The following is an 18,389-nucleotide window of genomic DNA, read 5'->3' on the forward strand; positions in this document are numbered from 1 at the left end:
CTACCTATAGATCCAACTGTAAATTAAGTGAGCAACATCTTTAAAAAATGTTATAATATGAAGCACATCTCATGCGAAACATATTGAAGACTCAAGTTGTGCAAAATGGCAATTATATTAATTAAATTGATGCAAATGAATTTCTACAAATATACCCTATGGTAGTTCTATTAAAGGTGAAACAACTTCCATGGTAAACATTACCATCTTGCTGTATATATCCTTATTCTTTGTTTATCTACAGTATAGGAAGCGATCAAAAAAAAAAACACACCCCTTTTTGCTTGCTATTCAAGTGGCTGGAGCATCAAGGAGTCACAGAAAATGTAAATTCTAAGGACACTAGAAGCAGCAGGACCATGCCTATTACACTGAGAGTAGAGGCATCTTGTTTCCCTACAGTAAAAACTGCCTTTGGGGATTGTAATCAAACAAGGTCTGCTTACTGATAATGCGTGAAACAGGGCCTCAGCCTCCCTGTCATATCAGGTATGTTGCTGACTTTTAAATGGGGCCACCCATCTGACCAATTATGAAACACAAGCAGTAGCAAGTTGCATATGCTCTACTTCAACAGTTGTACATTGTATGGAGACTAAGATTTACTTATCAAATTAACTTACATACTTAGTCTTTCTTTTTTTAAACCAGTCTCAAAGTGGATGGTAAGCACATGGCTACAAATAATTACCAAGCTTAAATTAAATAATTTCTATGCAAAAAGACCAAATAACTTCACACAGTGCCAAGGCATAGTTTCACTAACAATCAGGCTTATTCAAAAAAGATGCAGGACTCAATCTCCTTTTTTATTCATTTATTGATGGTACAAATCAAACATTTATTTAGTTTTTTGGCTTTGTGCCTGTGCCTTCAGTACTTTGACAACGATCTTCTGCTCTTCAATAAGGAAAGCACGCTTGATACTAGAAAAAAATAAAATAAAAATGAAGTTAAGCAGTGGTTAAAAACATGTTCCACACATTAATACACATCCCCATACTTGTTTTCAAGCCGCAAGATATACAGTGCTCCCCCTTTTTAAGACGACCCTTTATACTGCGGAACAGGTTATAAGGGGGTACGGTCATGGCTCTCATTTGCCCCATAATGCCATTACACTAACACTGGTAGTCTCGTTATAAGGCGGAACACAAATAGCACGGTTTCTTGTTATTATTATTTATTTCTTTGCAGACGCCCTTATCCAGGGCGACTTACAATTGTTACAAATATCACATTATTTTTACATACAATTACATATTTATACAGTTGGGTTTTTACTGGAGCAATCTAGGTAAAGTACCTTGCTCAAGAGTACAGCACCTGGGATTGAACCCACGACCCTCCGGTCAAGAGTCCAGAGCCCTAACCACTACTCCACACTACTGCCCTCTTAACTATGGTGCAGACTACAGCGTTACAAGGGGGAGCACTGTACCTTCAAAACAAGTTTACTATTTCCCCCAGCAACCCCATTCCCAGCAATATACATGCAGAATTCCATTGTTTCAGGTTTATTTAAAAGGACATGTTTGTTTTCAGAATGTCCACACTATGCCAGTACAAGTACTTAATATTTTGAATAGCAGAATACACATCATTCAGATTTTTATGCAAACACTGCTCACTTTATAAATCAATATTTACTTAGATTTTAGGACAAGGTTAAGTGCAAACCTTAAGTCTTAATACTTACACTTAAATAAATATAAATAGTAGAATACCTTCATTTCAGAGAATGCTTCAGTTAGAATGTCATGCTACCTAAAGCATCATCCACAAAACAGGTTCTACCCTTACTTATCCAGAACAATGGAAAACATTGTCCATTTGAAAGCTTTAGTAAATCTCTTGACAGGCCAGAGATTACTTCACGCCATACAAAGCAAACCTAAAATGTGCATCCGCCCCACCCACAAAATGCGTACACATGCTAGTCTGCTTACCGGTCACGCAAACATTTAGCGCACATGGAACCACCATAAGCTCTGCTGACATGCTTCTTGGTCTTCGAGAGCCTCATCAGGACCTTGGGCCTGACAGCACGCACCTGAAAAGAAAGCAGTGTAAAAATCACTTATCTGTACAAAAAAAATACATTCACACATTATAGCAAGTATGAAGTACCCCTTAAGTTGTTTTCTTTAGCAAAATTAAGTGCCAGGAATTTAAACACGCTTTCCAGAAAGTCATGTTCTACAGTACTGTCTTAGTTCATGTCTTCAAGTGAGGTCAAACAGACAAATGTTGACTAATGCAACCATTGATGATAAAAGCATAAATTACCTTGCAATCACATAATTAGAGATGTGTATGTATAACTATACAATTACTTGGAAAACAAAATGTAGATGTTACGCCCATGAAATTCTATTAGAATTTACGGCCAGTGTAAAAAGCTTATGAACTTGATTTGGCAATTCGTTTTTAATATTCATTTTTAAAAAAGTGCCATTCCAAATATTCTGCAAGGCTCAAGAACACTACCTGAAAAACGTTTTAAAACAAGTAAAACACAGGGCAGACAGGCACCGTCACCTTCCCCCAAATGCTGATTAAATATCTTGCAAGAAAGAAAATCCTTACCAAATTCAAATCCAATAGGATAGCAATTCTCTACATACACTTACGTAGATGTACAATACAACCACACACACCATTATATATATATATATATATATATATATATATATATATATATATATATATATATATATATATATGATGTAGTTTAAATTTGAACACGTTAAATTAACAAATTATATATGTACTGCACTTAATCCATCTGTTACATTTGTAAATAATTGAGTATCACTGGAAAATTTAAATGTATATTATCCAAACCATCACGTGATCAAATAATGCAATCTTACAGCCGCAGTATATACCAATAGTATATCACAATTCTGTGAAGTGTAAAACATTTATAATAGGGTATTACTGTAAATGAAATAGTCATTAGACTTATGAACTATTCAAGGCTTTTTACACAGTGAAACTTGGCCCATCACTTGCCACATTTTTCAAACTCGAGTGATAACTTTAACAGGTATATGGCATATGTCAATACGAAAGGGTCTATTCCTAAAATCATGAAGCATTTAAAAAGTCCAGTGAAAGTGGCACTAACCCAAACAATTCAACTCAGCCTTTCAGATAATCGGCTACACCACTGGTCACTGTTCAAATGCACAAATACAAACACACCAGTAAAAAGTGAAAAACAAATACATACACCACGGAGTCTTCCGGGGCAGATGCCACAGGCAGACTTGGGGGCTTTGCCAACCTTCTTGGTGTAGAGATACACAATCCGGTTACCAGGGGTTCGTGACCTGTTAAAGGAATACATGTTATCTGCGGGTTTACTTAAACTTTTATTACTTCTTTAATCATTTAATGCAATGCACTTACAGCCTAGTCTTGTTGGAGGTCGTGTTGTAGGACAACCTACGACGGTATGTCAGGCGCTGAACCATGTTTAAACCTGAAACAGAGTTTAGGTTATCATGACGTAGTTAAGATTTTACATTAAAAAAAACAACCAGATATTTTGCACATCTAACTTACACCATTATCTATACATGGTATCGTCGACATAGATTAGCGAGTTAAAATTTCCATTTGACCACATCACTTAACTAACGATACTTTTGTCAAAGTAAAAAAAAAAAATCGTTGCTGTTTTGAGGCCACATCAAGTCGTATCTGTCTGACAGACAAGCAATACATACATATACATATACATATATAGAGTAACGTAGTTGTTCTTCGTTAATATAAGCTTCAGTTCAGCTTCCTAATTGCAGTTGCCCAATATTTGTGGTGCACATCTCTATCCTCGTGTATTTTCCAGCACCTATCATAAAACACACAGTACTGGTACTTAGAACACCAACTTGCTTTATGTTAGGAAGAGGGTCCAGTTGAAATAATACAAGAAATAAAGAAACAAAAGTGCAATGCTTTCAGTGGCCTGCATAATTTTATTTATGGCTTGGGAGCCCCTCTCGCATGAACCAGCTTTTAACATAAGTATCCCAAATGTAATCCACACAATATAACACTGAACATGCCTCTAACACTTCATTGATACAGACTTAATAAAAACAAATGTGAAGTTATTCATTTTAATGACAGATTAAACAGGATTCTTGCAAATTTAAAATCTCCCGGAGCTTCAACCTCCGCCATACCTGAAGCCAACGTAACCGGAAGAGAAAGAACAAGAGCGAGGGTGAGAGTTGAAATCATCCCCCAACCGGAAATCGAACGACACTGTAGACGCCATCTTGTACGGCAACTTTAAGGAAGCTTTTCTTCAGTAAACATCCAAATACAGAATTGGGAAACAAAAAAAAAAAAAAAGTTTCTTGATGAATAACCTTTACAGGAAACTTTTTTTTTGTTTTTCTTGAACCAGCTTAACCAGCTTTTAAACCAATATTGAACCAGCAGGACCAGCTGAATACCTGCAAACTACCAGCTTTGACCAGGATTGACACCAGTACAGATCACAGCTGGAATTTTTAACGTTGACTGCATACACGTTGTTATTTATGTATAATTTGGGAGTTGCATGTGGATGATTAACTGCAATCTTTTTTGGTTATTGATGTTGTAACCATAAACATTAGATTAGATGGTAAAAAAAATAGGATGATGTAAGTGACAAATGCTACAGTATACCTCCTCTTAAACACTCATGTTCACATTTTCCAATAAGCTTGCCTACCTAATGAGTAGCCTATAGGTTCAGAAGGAGTACATCACACAATACTGCCTGCTACACCTGGTGCTCCAGTGAATAGCTACAGTAGAGCCTACAGTTATGAGCACCACACATCTGACCAGTCAACCAAACACACTTGGAACTGGAAACACAGCTCTCCTGTTTCATTTTTTTGTTTTCTTTTTGTTATTGCAGATTACATTTTTAACTCTTTATTAATAGAGTACATCACTGGAAATAACACTAGTTTCAGAGCAGGCCATTTTAAACTTGTTAACAATCTTCATTCCCTATGTGTTCATAACTTTGAGGTTCTACAGTAAGTCAAAAGGGAGCAAAAAAGTTATTGTCTAACCTTTGTAGTCCATTACGAACTACATTTGTACCAGTAGATGGTGTAGTTGCAACTAACTTCCCCCAACATGTGTGAGCGCACCTCAATCCTGATTTGCTATAGTCCTAACCAACTCATAGACTGGATTATATGTTGGTTTTGTGTGTTACATTGAGATACAAAGCATTAGAACATAGGTCTTTTTTTTTTTTTTTTTTTTTTTTTTTTACTGTATGGGTGATTGATAAGAACATTCTTGCTGGTGCAATTTCATCATGTCAAAAGTACAGTATTATTACTTTTCATCAGTAGTGTGGTGCCCAATTTCCCCTTGTTAGAATTTTAAGGACATGGTTTTATTTTTAAACAATATAAATACAGGGGACTCCCGAGTGGCGCAAGTTCGAATCCAGGCTATACATTTGCCGACCGAGGACGGGAGCCTCCAGGGGGCGTCGCTCAATTGGCCGAGCGCCGCCCGGGGGGAGGGATGGTTAGGTTGGCCAGGGTGTCCTCGGCTCACCGCGCACCAGCGACCCCTGCAGTTTGGCCGGGCGCCTGCAGGTGTTTTAATAGCTATGAGATACTGTACCCCCTCAGAAAAGGTGTTTTAATAGCTATGAGATACTGTACCCCCTCAGAAAAGGTGTTTTAATAGCTATGAGATACTTTACCCCATCAGAAAAGGTGTTTCCATAGCTATGAGATACTGCACCCCATCAGAAAAGGTGTTTTCATAGCTATGAGATACTGCACCCCATCAGAAAAGGTGTTTTAATAGCTATGAAATACTGCACCCCATCAGAAAAGGTGTTTTAATAGCTATGAAATACTGCACCCCATCAGAAAAGGTGTTTTAATAGCTATGAAATACTGCACCCCATCAGAAAAGGTGTTTTCATAGCTATGAGATACTGCACCCCATCAGAAAAGGTGTTTTCATAGCTATGAGATACTGCACCCCATCAGAAAAGGTGTTTTCATAGCTATGAGATACTGCACCCCATCAGAAAAGGTGTTTTCATAGCTATGAGATACTGCACCCCATCAGAAAAGGTGTTTTCATAGCTATGAGATACTGCACCCCATCAGAAAAGGTGTTTTCATAGCTACGAGATACTGCACCCAACCCCCCCCCCCCCCAAAAAAAAAAAAAAATACATTCAAGCGTGGAATGGAAATCATGTGAATTGTTCGCATTACTAACAGTGTGAAAAAACAGGAAGCGGAACAACCTATTTATTAATAAAACAACATATTTTATTAAACATAAACAGCTAAATGTGAATATTAATATAATAAAGTAGGGGTGCACAATTGCACAGGATGCAGTTTCTCGTAGGTATAGCTACGCTAAAGTGAATCCCTGGTACGTCACATAACGTGCGCATGCGTGGTAAAGTCAACGGCGTTGAAGGCCCGCACTATCTCATGGGTGCAGTTTCTCATGCTACACCTGAATTCACTGCACCAAAGTAAAAACCCTACGTTTTAGTCTTCTTAGCACGTTCAGTGCATATTCTCTCCGGTGACTGCTCACACGCCTGTTCAGTTGCACCCACAGTTTCTCATTCAAGTTCAGCGCTGTTTTACCAAATACATAGACTGTTCTTCAGCATAGCTAATCCTCAGAAATTAACATTCCTTTTTGTCCAGACGTCAATGATAAAGACGTCACAATAAGTGTGTTCCTAGTATGTCAGTACCCTCGCACAGTCATTTTTCAACCCCCTCATTTTTCATGTTGTCCCATGCTAGCTAGCTCCAGTCAGCTCCAGGAGCACAGCCAGACCCCATGGATCTGGATTTAAAGGTGCTTTAGCTTGAGGGTCTGTGGTGATTGCATTACTGTCCATTTTCTTGTCTCCCACACAGAAGGTATGTTATCAGCCAAATCCCAGGTTTGGAGGTGCTGGATGACAAAGAAGTTTTGGAAGAGGAACGTGTTGAAGCTGAAAAGGTGTATAAGCTCCAGAGATCAAGTGCGTTCAAGACGAAAAAGGACATAAGAAAATAACCCCACCTCAGGCTGATCTTCGCAGTCTTCACACTTCATACTTTATACCTCATACTGCCCTACAATCTGCAGTAGCCATACAACAGTCTGGGTACAGCAGTGTGTATAAATAATAATGACACCTTGTTTGTTATGTGCCCCTTGCTATAATATGCTCTAAAAATTCAATTTGAGGCCTATCCTTGCAGGGTATTACTTAATCAAACCAACCCCTTACAGCTGTAAACTTTAACCAAGCTCTTGTAGCTTCTAAAAAGCTGTACAGCTGTAAACTTTTAACAGCTCTTGTAGCTTCTAAAAAAAGAGGTTATTTTGCATAATCTATTTATTCGTTCTACCAAAATGTTGGCTTTAGGTATCATGTTAAACTAAGTATCGACTTGGAGTCGACTTAAATTAAAAACTCAGTTAACTGGTTTGCAATTTGGAGTTAAGTGATATTTCCTACACCTATATACAGGTCTGCAGTGTTGAAAGAGTTAAAAACTGTTTTTAAAAGTGCATTTTGGTAGATTGAGTAAAGCTTTGCTTTCATGAAATGTTTCTAAAGAAATCATGAATATCACTCTTTATTGTATTCTGTTCAAATAGTTTATATGGATGCACTGATTTCTGCCTACTGGGAACCCATTTGGACTGACACAGTCCCAATTCTAATATTTTTTGATGGAATTCAAATCAGTACAAGTGGTAGATAGAAACCTATCACTTCAGGTTTATTTTCATAAATCTCACTTATAAATACATGATAAACAATGTATTCAAGCGTGGTCTTTCATGAATTAATTTTGAATCAAATTTGAGAAATGCTTACAGTAAATCCACTGGCATCTGTATGACATTTATTCATATGCATTCATATCTATTTTGGACTGTTAGGTTCAGAGCTTAATAGGTTGCATCTTACCAGCAGAGGACGCTGATGGAGCGAGAGCGAGAACATTAAGGTTTCTGAGATGTGTTTGTATTGCTTGTATGAATAAAAATGATATATTTATATAATGCTGAATACCTTAAATGATATATTTCCACCTTGTGTGCTGCAATAAAGATCACCCCTCTTGAATGAGTATGAACCTACAAGATCTTCATCTAATAATTGTCCAGTAAGTAAACAGAGCTCACACCCACTGTATAGACAGTCACATCATTAATTATTTCCTAAACAGTACTGGCTTTGATTGGACAGTTAGTTCCAGTCTGCACACACCCCAAAATCAGAGATACTGCAATCATCACAGTTGGAAGACATTAAACACATTGTGCAAGACATCTGTTGAATTGTGTGCTAAGGTTGTTTTTTGTAAGTCCCTTGTTTTAACAGTTGCATGTATTTCTACAGGATCAAATAACCCACCATTCATGTATTAATGTATTGAGCACTGGGGAAACTCTTAACACTGAATTTACACATTTACAAATGTCCTTTGATTTATTTTTTGCCTTTCTTTTCTCCAAACCTAGTATGGGTTGCTGCTTTTCTGTTTTTGCCTATTTTTTTCTCATGTGCTGATTATTATTGGAAGGTAGCAGGTGGGTTAATCATTTTGTAGATTAAAAGAGTTTGTATGAAATCTAGCTCTCTAAGAACATGCAATTACATAGCAACTTTTTTGTGAACAAAACATAAAACTACTGGCAGAATTGCCATTATATGTTTATTGCCTTAGGCTATTTGAAAAAATAATAAGGGCCTGTTTATCCTTGCTCCATATTTTGTCACAGTACAGAAGATTAGCATAATGCAGACCACCCACATTGTACAGCTCCAGAGAAACTTGTTAATGCCAGCATAAGTGAAAAAATGGCATATGGGATTTAAATACTTGTTAGAACAGACCAACTGAGTTTTACATACAGACTATTCCACAAACAACAATAACATTTAAAAAAAAAGTCATTTAGATTTAGAACTGTGGACTAGGCCAAAAGGCAGGCTTTGGCGTCCATCTGGGTGGGCTGTGGAAGAAATAGCAAAAATGTCTTGGGCTGAAAAAAGGCTGTAGATGATACACCTGGATGATACACCAGGAGATGGCTGTCTTCAATTGATGTATGTCTCAGCAAATGGATAAACTCAGATCTCTTACTGAGACACCAACACCTAGTTTTACTTGAAGATCATCCATCCATGTACTGAACAGGCCATACATAGCTTATGAAAGCTGAAAAGATTAAATGACATTAGAGCATTTCAACAACTAGCACAGTGCTTTGGCATTCATGTGGCCCCAAATCTAGTCCATCAGTCTTTTTCATTGTATTGACAAAAAGTGCAATATTTCTATTTACATTGAGCAAACCTTGCAAACATGCAGAGACAGTATATAATTAGATACACTGTACCATAATCATGGTGTAATAATAAGATAACATAATAATGTCTAGCAAATTCAGAGGGTATAACTTTTATTTCAAGTGTTACCCTCACTCAATAATAACTTATCTGACTCATCAGCAAATAATTGAGAGTTACACGTTACAATAAACGTTACAGTATAGCATTGAACTTTGGTAGAGTTTCGCCATCAGCTGATACATAAAACCATAGCAGCTCCACAGTTCAGATTTTGTGTCAATAGCCATTTGCTGAACCATTACCACATTATTTTGAATATAGGTTCAACATTCAAAGCTTGCAGGGATTGGAGCTGTACCAGGCTCAAAGTGAGTAAAACTGACTGTGTATTTTTAAAATGTCATTGATAGTGTTTATAATTTTCAAAAAGGGCAAAGTGAAAAATTGATCGCAGAACATCTTGTGGAACAAAATAGAGCCAAACACAAATATGATCAGTTGTCTGGTTTCCCAAATGTGCTAGGTGTAATAGTTTGCACACATGTTGCAATATCCCCAGATTCAAGGAATTGAAAACATCATCATTCTTTTACGGTGCAAGTTTGATGTGATGCTCAATGTATTATCACTGATGTAGTTGCCAAGCACCCTGGCTCATGCCACAACTCATTTATCCTGGAGAACAGTGCCTTGTTCACAAAAATTCAAACAGGGTCTTCTAAGTGGAGCTGGCTAATTTGAGAGTATATTAGATACATAATTAACCATTCTAAAACATAGGTAACAAACACATATTAATGTTTAACATTTTTATTATGATTATTATGAAAAAACTTCTTCAAAAACAAAGAATTTTAGGAAAAATCTTTTGTAGCAAAAGTTTTGCTTTTGTGGATTAGGAAAAAATGTTACAAAGTAAATAGATGTCTACAATTATTTATTTCAGCAATTTTTTTTTGCAACACTCCAAAAATGCTAATGCTCAAAAGTTTTGGGGTATGTATACTTTTGACTACAACTGTACTATTAGTTTGTATAATTGGTACTGTAAATCTAGATATCAAGGCAGAATTTATTTTCCAGTCGCACTATCCATAAATGTTTGGCCACTTTCCAATATACTACATGATAGAGGAGGCTGTGTGGTCCAGTGGTTAAAGAAAAGGGCTTGTAACCGGTCCCCGGTTCAAATCCCACTTCAGCCACTGACTCATTGTGTGACCCTGAGCAAATCACTTAACCTCCTTGTGCTGCATCTTGCAGGTGAGACGCGATTGTAAGTGACTCTGCAGCTGATGCATAGTTCACACACCCTTGTCTCTGTAAGTCGCCTTGGATAAAGACGTCTGCTAAATAAACTAATAATAATAAAAAAAATAATTGTGTTGTGGGCATATATCCAGTGGTGGTGATCTGGAACATCTCAATTTATCAGATTTATTTTCTTCCTCTGGATGAATAAAATATCAAAAATTAACTGATTTGCAACACCGCCAAATACTGAACGTGACATTCACAGTAAACATGTGTTCAGTTTCTTATCTGCTCATGAACAGTTCTATAAGAAACCATTTTGGTTATACAGAAAAATAAACAAGACACATTGTAGTCCATTATTTTAAGAAATGTAACAAGATGGGTGAGCTTAGTTTTGTTTGTTGTATTTTGTCAATTACACTATAGAACAGGTATTTACTATTTTCAAGATTTTTAAAATTGCTTTATTTAGCAAATCACTGGTTAATTATACCAACCGTATAATGGTCTTGACATTCCACTTCCCCTTCTCAGATTGTGTTGAAAATGCCCCTCCATTAAAGTAAAATTTTGTAAACCAGTGTTATTATAACTTTTCCCCCCCTTACTAAATTAAACAAGTCCTTATTAAAGTACACTGGAAAATAGTGCCCAGTGTACCCTGACAGAGAACATTATTAAACAATAAACAAACAATCAGCCTGTGAGCAGATTGCTTCAAAATTGATTTTGATTGAATTGATCTCCTTGGTAGTACCACTGTACATTCACGATTTCTCCATCTCTGCTGTAGTCTGCTCATGAACAGTAGTCTGTGCTGCTATTCTTGTAAGCATCCAAACAGACCAGAAAAGAGAGGTGAGATAATACTGCAACTTTCTCTGATAAGAACTTGACAATAACATTGATTGAAATGATGTATCAAATCTTATGGAGAGAATAGCTTATTTATCAGATCTTCATTGCCTGTTAGGAAGTTGATAAAAAAAAAAAAGCTTTTAAAGGTTCTTTATTTAAGATGTGTGAAGAATCTCACGTTCACATAACAGAGACTGCCTCCGTGAGCTTTGATTGTAAAGAGATTGTTTGTAAGTTGAACTGATGGAGTATGGCCCAGAAGAAACTTGCAGTAAATATATACAGGGCACTGAAAGTCTAAACCTCTGGACAGGGTTCCCTTTCAAGTACGAAATGTAGCCATTATGGAATGGGTATTTGCCTCCTAAAGATCCGAAACCTGAATAAAATATATCAAAGCTGCTTGTAGAGCCTGTGACTGAGTCATAGCCCGCCCCTGAGGGCATACTATCACAGTGCTCTCAGACCTTCAAGAACTGACCTGACAGGAGGCCATTAGATAAGTACTTTTTGACTGCATCATTTTTAGTTATTATTGTGTTTTACATTATAAATGCAATAATTTATTTACACTGTAATAGTTATAAATAAATAAATAAATAAATAAATAAATAAATAATTGCACCTATATTGTGTACTACAGCCTGTTGTTTGTCCCACTGTGGCCTTGTGTCCCGCGTGCAGCCGCAGCTTGAGTCACACCTACCAAGGGATCAAGCAACGTAAGTTGGCTGACTTTGTGCTGTCTCCCCAGGCTGCAATAGCTCCAGCTGGAGTTATTTAATTCTCGTTTTGGCTTTGACCAAAATTTCAAGACGGTTTGTATTATTTCCATTACATAAGAGTAGATGTTAAAACTTCATGCTGATTTGAACTCGGCTCTCGCCACGATAAGCACCAACTAAGACGTAGCTTTACAGTAAACTAATGTGATCCATGTGTGTCTCCATCCATTTGTGTTTCTTTCCATATGATGATGTAGATATCCTTCTGCCTGGTGTTGATGGCTGAAGTGTAATGCTGGCTCCAGGGATCAGCTTATTTTGCCTCCCCAGCGCATCAGCACACACAACGGCTGCGATGCTGGCTCCGGGGATCAACCACAGTACGGTCTCCCCAGCACATCAGCATGACAACCGTCTGGATTGAGCTGAGTAGGGAACATCTTTGGGGTCTTACTTACCCGTACATCAGTGTTGCTTTCTTTCTATTGTGCTTGACGTCCCCAGCCAGAATCTTTCCGTCTCAACCACAGCCAGTTGCTGCTCCTTTCTGCTGTTTCAGATAAGTTCTTCACTGTGCGACACTACTTTTGGCCACTGAACCCGACATCTCTGAGAAACTGGGTTGTAGAGTGTGCCACAAATCCTCGACAACCCACTTCCACTGGGTAAACCCAGACTCTCCATAATCACTGTTACGCTTCAGCGACTAGTTGAGCATACCACAGTTTTTTCCTCTCATATGCCTCATCCACAGCATCATCCGTGCTGATCCAGACCACAAGATAATGTCTGGTCGAAGGTTAGTGGTGGCAATCGCAGGTGGAAAAATAAGCCGTTGACCAACATCTGCCAGCCATTTCCAGTCTCTAGCAGCTTCCAGTTGTCCTGGGGAAGGCTTGGTTTTAATACCTTTACTTGGTGGTTGCTCTCCTGGACGGAGGAATATTGTCTTTTGTGTGTAATGCTTTAATGGGACTGGTGGCAACTTATTGGTCATGTTACGCTTGTCTTCCTATGCTAAGGCCAAACATCAGAGCACCTGGTCATGGCGCCACCTTACATCCTGTCAAAATGTGCCTTAATGTTGCAGGTGATGAACACAAAGGACATGAGGGATCCTCACCCACCCAGAGGTTTAGGTTCTGTGGTGATGGGAGAACATCATATCTGGATCTGATGAGGATCCTGCTCTGTTCCATTGTCCATAGTTCTTGCCAGCCGATCTTGCGTTGTTCCACACTCTCCCATCTCATTAATTCTCCCTGCTTGGCCTGGGAAACGGCCTTACACACCTTATCCTCTCCTCCTGCTTTTGCACTTCGTTGACTACCAGCTTCCTCCGTTGAAATGGAGCTGAACTGAGACCAAGACCCCCTCTTACATGCTGAACTTGCCCCATAATATCACTGATTCGAAGGGCAGCCACAGCTTTCTTTGCTGCCCACTTTCTTCCAGTTTTCAACACAAGTGCCACCTCCCTTACACATTTGTCACGTGAATCTACAAATGTAATTTCCAGTCGGACCTTGGCGCACTTAAACTCCTCGGTTAGAGCGGAGACTGGTAGCTGCAGTATTCCTTTACCATAAAGTCCCACTCTGCTGAGGCAGCGTGGAACTCCCAACCATTTCCTGATGTACGAACAGATTAAAGCTTCCAGCTTCCCTGCTGTTGTCAAGGAAACGTCGTACACAGTCAGTGGCCACAGCAGCTTCGGCAGTAGACCAAACTGAAAGCACCAGAGTTTCAGTTTGCCCGGTAAAGCGCTGCTGTCTATGCTCTTCAACCCTTCCACTGCTTGTTGTCTAACTTCTCCCACACAAACTGTGTCCTTTAGATTCCCGTCGTACCATCTCCCAAGCCTTTTCACTGGCTTCTAATTAAAGTAATTATTATTACTGTATTTTGTATAAAGACATATCTTCTTTTCTCATTGTATTTTTCTGTAATTTCAGAGACTAGGTGCAGGCTTGTCTGCAATGCGTGCTGCAGCACACTTGAAGTGAGAGCAGCTGCTGGGTTCAGCAGTGCTGTGCAGGACCAAGAGGCTGCTTCAGTTGTGGTTGCTTGCAATCCCTCCCAGAGCATCTTGATGCCGTTTTTGTGACAGGTCTTGCATCATCATTACGAGGGCTGTTAGTTAATTCTAACAAGCTGGCTTCCCTCAGTCTTGTGAGCGTACTGACTGAGTGGCTTGGCCAGTAGCTTGCACAGGTGGGAATCCCTGTACAGTGCTACCTGCGGTAATGTTGAACTGGGGGACCCGTACCGTATCGGTACCAAGGTCACCAAACCGCATACCGAACTGAGACCGAGGTTACCGTACCGGTACCGTCCTGATACTATCCAGGTTCTGACTAGCTACCGACCAGGGCTAACATCCCCGGTCCGGTACCAAGCCGGTCTTGTTCAGGTCTTGAACAGCCACACACCTGTACATTGTTACTGTACACTGCATTGCTACTTGCATAATGCCTATGTTTTATCCCTGCGAGACATGCAAGGCCATTCTGCGTGTTGAGGACAAGCAAGGTAGATGCTCTTCCTGCCTGGGGCCAGAGAACGCAAAGGAGGCACTGATGACCTGCAGTTTCTGTGAGTTTTGTACACGTTTCTCCAAGCGCATGCTGGAGAAGCGTCTCTCCCGCAGCTCTACACAGCGCTCTTCTCCCTCACCCTCTGTTAGATAGGTGGCTGCGTCCTCCCGCCATGGCTCCTCCTCTGAGGAAGAAGAAGAAGAAGAAGAAGAAGACTTGCCGTTCCAAGATATCAGCGGACTCTGAGCAGATGGAGAAGCTCTGGGCAGCAGTTTCCCACCAAGTTCTTATTAACCAGCTGCGCCTGGTTAATAAGAACCTGCTCTGCCTGTCAAAACTGAATGGGCAAGCTTTAGGTAGAAACCTGGATGCGCTGGTAGCCGCATGCAGGCAGTTTTGGATTTCCCAGGCACATGTGCATGATAGGGACAAAGCACCGCTTTTGGATGCCCCTATTACACCAGGGCATACCTTCGGTCCCGCGGTGAACGAGATGCTACAGTGCTCTCACCATGCACGGGAATCCACAAAGGAGCAGCAGTGTGGAGTAGTGGTTAGGGCTCTGGACTCTTGACCGGAGGGTCGTGGGTTCAACCCCAGGCGGGGGACACTGCTGCTGTACCCTTGAGCAAGGTACTTTACTTAGATTGCTCCAGTAAAACTGTATAAATGGGTAATTGTATGTAAAAAATAATGTGACATGTTGTAACAATTGTAAGTTGCCCTGGATAAGGGTGTCTGCTAAGAAATAAATAATAATAATAATATTAAACTCGGAATGGTGAAACCAAGATTGGATCAAACTGCTATGCAATGGAAGTCCTATTTCCATCTCTGGAAATACATTCCAAGCAGCCTAAGTGATGCAGTCAAGAAAAAACTAAAAACAAATTAAAAATGTCCTGATTCATAATTAATTGTGGTGACAGGTGCCCTGAGCTGGAGGTAATAGCTGATGTGTTGTACATTAATGCAAAGCCTGTATTTGGTTTTGACAAAACATCTGGGGTCAAAAGTAATTGTTTCAGGCAAATACTTATTTAAATTCAAGACGCTTAATATTTTACATGCCTCTGCATGAAGAAATAAGGCTGTCACCAAACTGTTTTATCTATTCTCTTTTCAAAGGCAGGTAACGTGAATGTGTGGCAGTGAGGCTAACCTTCTGTACACAAAGGACTCTATTTTTTTCTGATTTGGATCTTTTCCTTCTCATTTTATATTTTTATTCACAACATCTCAAAATAAACTATGCTATAAAAATCTTCTTTTCCCAGATGACCTGTGATCACGTAGCTTTTCAAAGTGGCACGTACAACAGTTGGAGGTTCTGGCAGCTTATCAAGGGTTTTAAGTTAAATAGGGGCCGAATAGGAGCAGTGTTTCATTAATACAGAGGCGTCACTCACGCTGTCTGGTTTGTGTGCATGTTTAGAAGAATTGCAGCACCAAAGCAAAAAATAATATGAGGGTCTGAAATAGAGCAAGTACAGTAGTACCTCGAGGCAAAAAGTACCGCAGCAAACACGTGCCTGCTTTTCATTGGGTTTCAACAAAGGTAGGTTGCAATACATTATTTTGTATTCAAGTAATGAACATGTTTTTTTTTTTTGTGATATATTTTTGTGCACATGAAAGGTGCTAGCTACTTTAGAGCAAATATGGCACATACAGTGCATGTGTCTTTACCTGCTGTAAATTCATATGTAACTACAAGGAATGGAAATAAGACTCCTAGGACCATATTCATGAAAGATGGCTATTTTACCGGGCAGTAATGTGTTTAGATGTGATTTGCCGTCACGGATTGTTACCAAGGTATTTTATCTAACCAATTGTTAGAGGTATATAAATGAGCCGTGTCCCCTACTTAAGACATCAATGGCATACACGGTCTGTCTACACCAGTGGTTTTCAACCTTTTCATTTCAAGTACCAGTGTTTCCAACAGCGACCACCAGGTGTACCAGTAACTATGTGCAATCTTAAACTGTTGTTGTAAAACCGAGACCTACCCCATTACCACCAGGTTTGTTGTGTCTGTACTCACTTGTTTGTTGCCTCATTCTGCTGAATGGTTAATCTATGCAGCTGATGACTGCAATGAAAGCATGTTTATAATTTTAAAATAAGTGTTGTGTATTGAACTGGTGACCGCAACTTTAATTGTGTACAGTTATAATATTGGGAATAGCATGCTGCAGCTCGCATGCACAGTTTTGTCCTGATCTGACAGTATGTAACACAGACAGCACTTATGATTTACATACCGTTTATTCTTCAGTAAAAACAAGTTTAAATTGCAGTGAGTTTGTTCTGCTATATCTACATATTAAATACACCACAGCGAGCACATTGTCATACCTTTATATTAGAACAATCTGAGAGCTAAATTTAGTCACCGTTTTTTTTTTTTTTTTTTGTTTTGTTTACTGCAATCACGTAAGCTGCAGTACACAGTACACTTCCTAATTACAGTATTTCTGTGTGCTGCTTTCACATTTTTTAAATGGTCAGTTTGAGAAATAAACTGTGTTTTTCCTGCAACAGCTGACCCTGCTTCAGTACAAAACTCACGCTACATACTGTTTTACATAATGGTAACGGTGCTCTTAGATTACTGTGCCTGCTTCTTTGGCTGAAGAGATGTTATCAGCTCATCATCTAACTATGGAATCTTGTGCAATTAAATCATACATAAACTCCTGATGGTAAACAATGTAACTAAATCTATTATATCTGGGATGCAAGTTTACAAAGGTAACCTTTTTCAGCTTGGATTGCAAATGGCACATAAGAGAGCACCGCACATTTACATTAAAATACAATTAAATGTTAAATGTCATAAAAAAAGCCTATGCTTTTATTTGTTACTGTATTCCCTCAGTTTGCAAATACCTGCACAATCCATTCAAATACAATACATACAATAGCATCTCAAATCTGTTTCTCATACAGTACACCTTACCATACAAAGCCTGTCCAGATCTCTGGTCTCCAACGGCAAGCTCTTGGCCGGAGCCTGGCTAGCTTGATTGTGGCTCGTAGACAGCTGTGGCTGTCACAAGCCAGAGTTCCTGACGCGGATAATGCTGCACTGCTAGACATGCCTATATCCCCAGGACATACCTTTGGGCCCAGAAATGAGGTTCCAGATACTGACGCACCGTCACATTCTCCAGTCCATCCGGCCGGACAACTGGTTCACCACCGTGGGCTTACGGGACGCGTACTTTCACGTTCCCATTCAAGGAAGCGTTTACGAGTTTGCTGTGCCGCCATTCGGCCTCTCCCTAGCTCCTCGTACGTTTTCAAAGTGGGTAGATGCTATCCTGACCCCCTGCGGCTGCAGGGGATCAGAGTAATAAACTCAACGACTGGTTGATCTGTTCCCAGTCACGAGAGGGAGCAGTGGCCCACACGGCGGTTGTGACACAGCTTCTGGCGAGGCTGGGCCTCACCATCAACGATGCAAAGAGTCAGCTTACACCGGTGCAGTGCCCAACGTACTTGGGGCTCCGGTTGGACTCCAGTACGATGTGCGCATACCTGTCAGACGACAGAGTTGCAGTTATCCAGGATTGCCTCTCCCTGTTTCAACAGGGATCGCAGGTCACCCTCCTATTG

At 39.6% G+C, this 18,389-nt stretch overlaps 1 protein-coding gene across 1 annotated transcript; it reads right to left on the reverse strand.

Annotated features, from left to right (window-relative positions):
- Nucleotides 1-802: 802 nt before the first annotated feature.
- LOC117408439 (large ribosomal subunit protein eL34) lies at nt 803-3,576 on the reverse strand. The gene is made up of 4 exons (XM_034013428.2): nt 3,418-3,576; nt 3,239-3,338; nt 1,950-2,053; nt 803-926 (listed from the first exon to the last, which is right to left on the reverse strand). Exons 1-4 carry the CDS (start codon nt 3,480-3,482, stop codon nt 842-844), a joined length of 354 nt encoding a protein of 117 aa, XP_033869319.1. The 5' UTR covers nt 3,483-3,576; the 3' UTR covers nt 803-841.
- Between the last annotated feature and the right edge of the window lie 14,813 nt (nt 3,577-18,389).

This window comes from Acipenser ruthenus, chromosome 2 (assembly GCF_902713425.1).
Source record: "Acipenser ruthenus chromosome 2, fAciRut3.2 maternal haplotype, whole genome shotgun sequence".
NCBI classification, from domain to species: Eukaryota; Metazoa; Chordata; class Actinopteri; order Acipenseriformes; family Acipenseridae; genus Acipenser; species Acipenser ruthenus.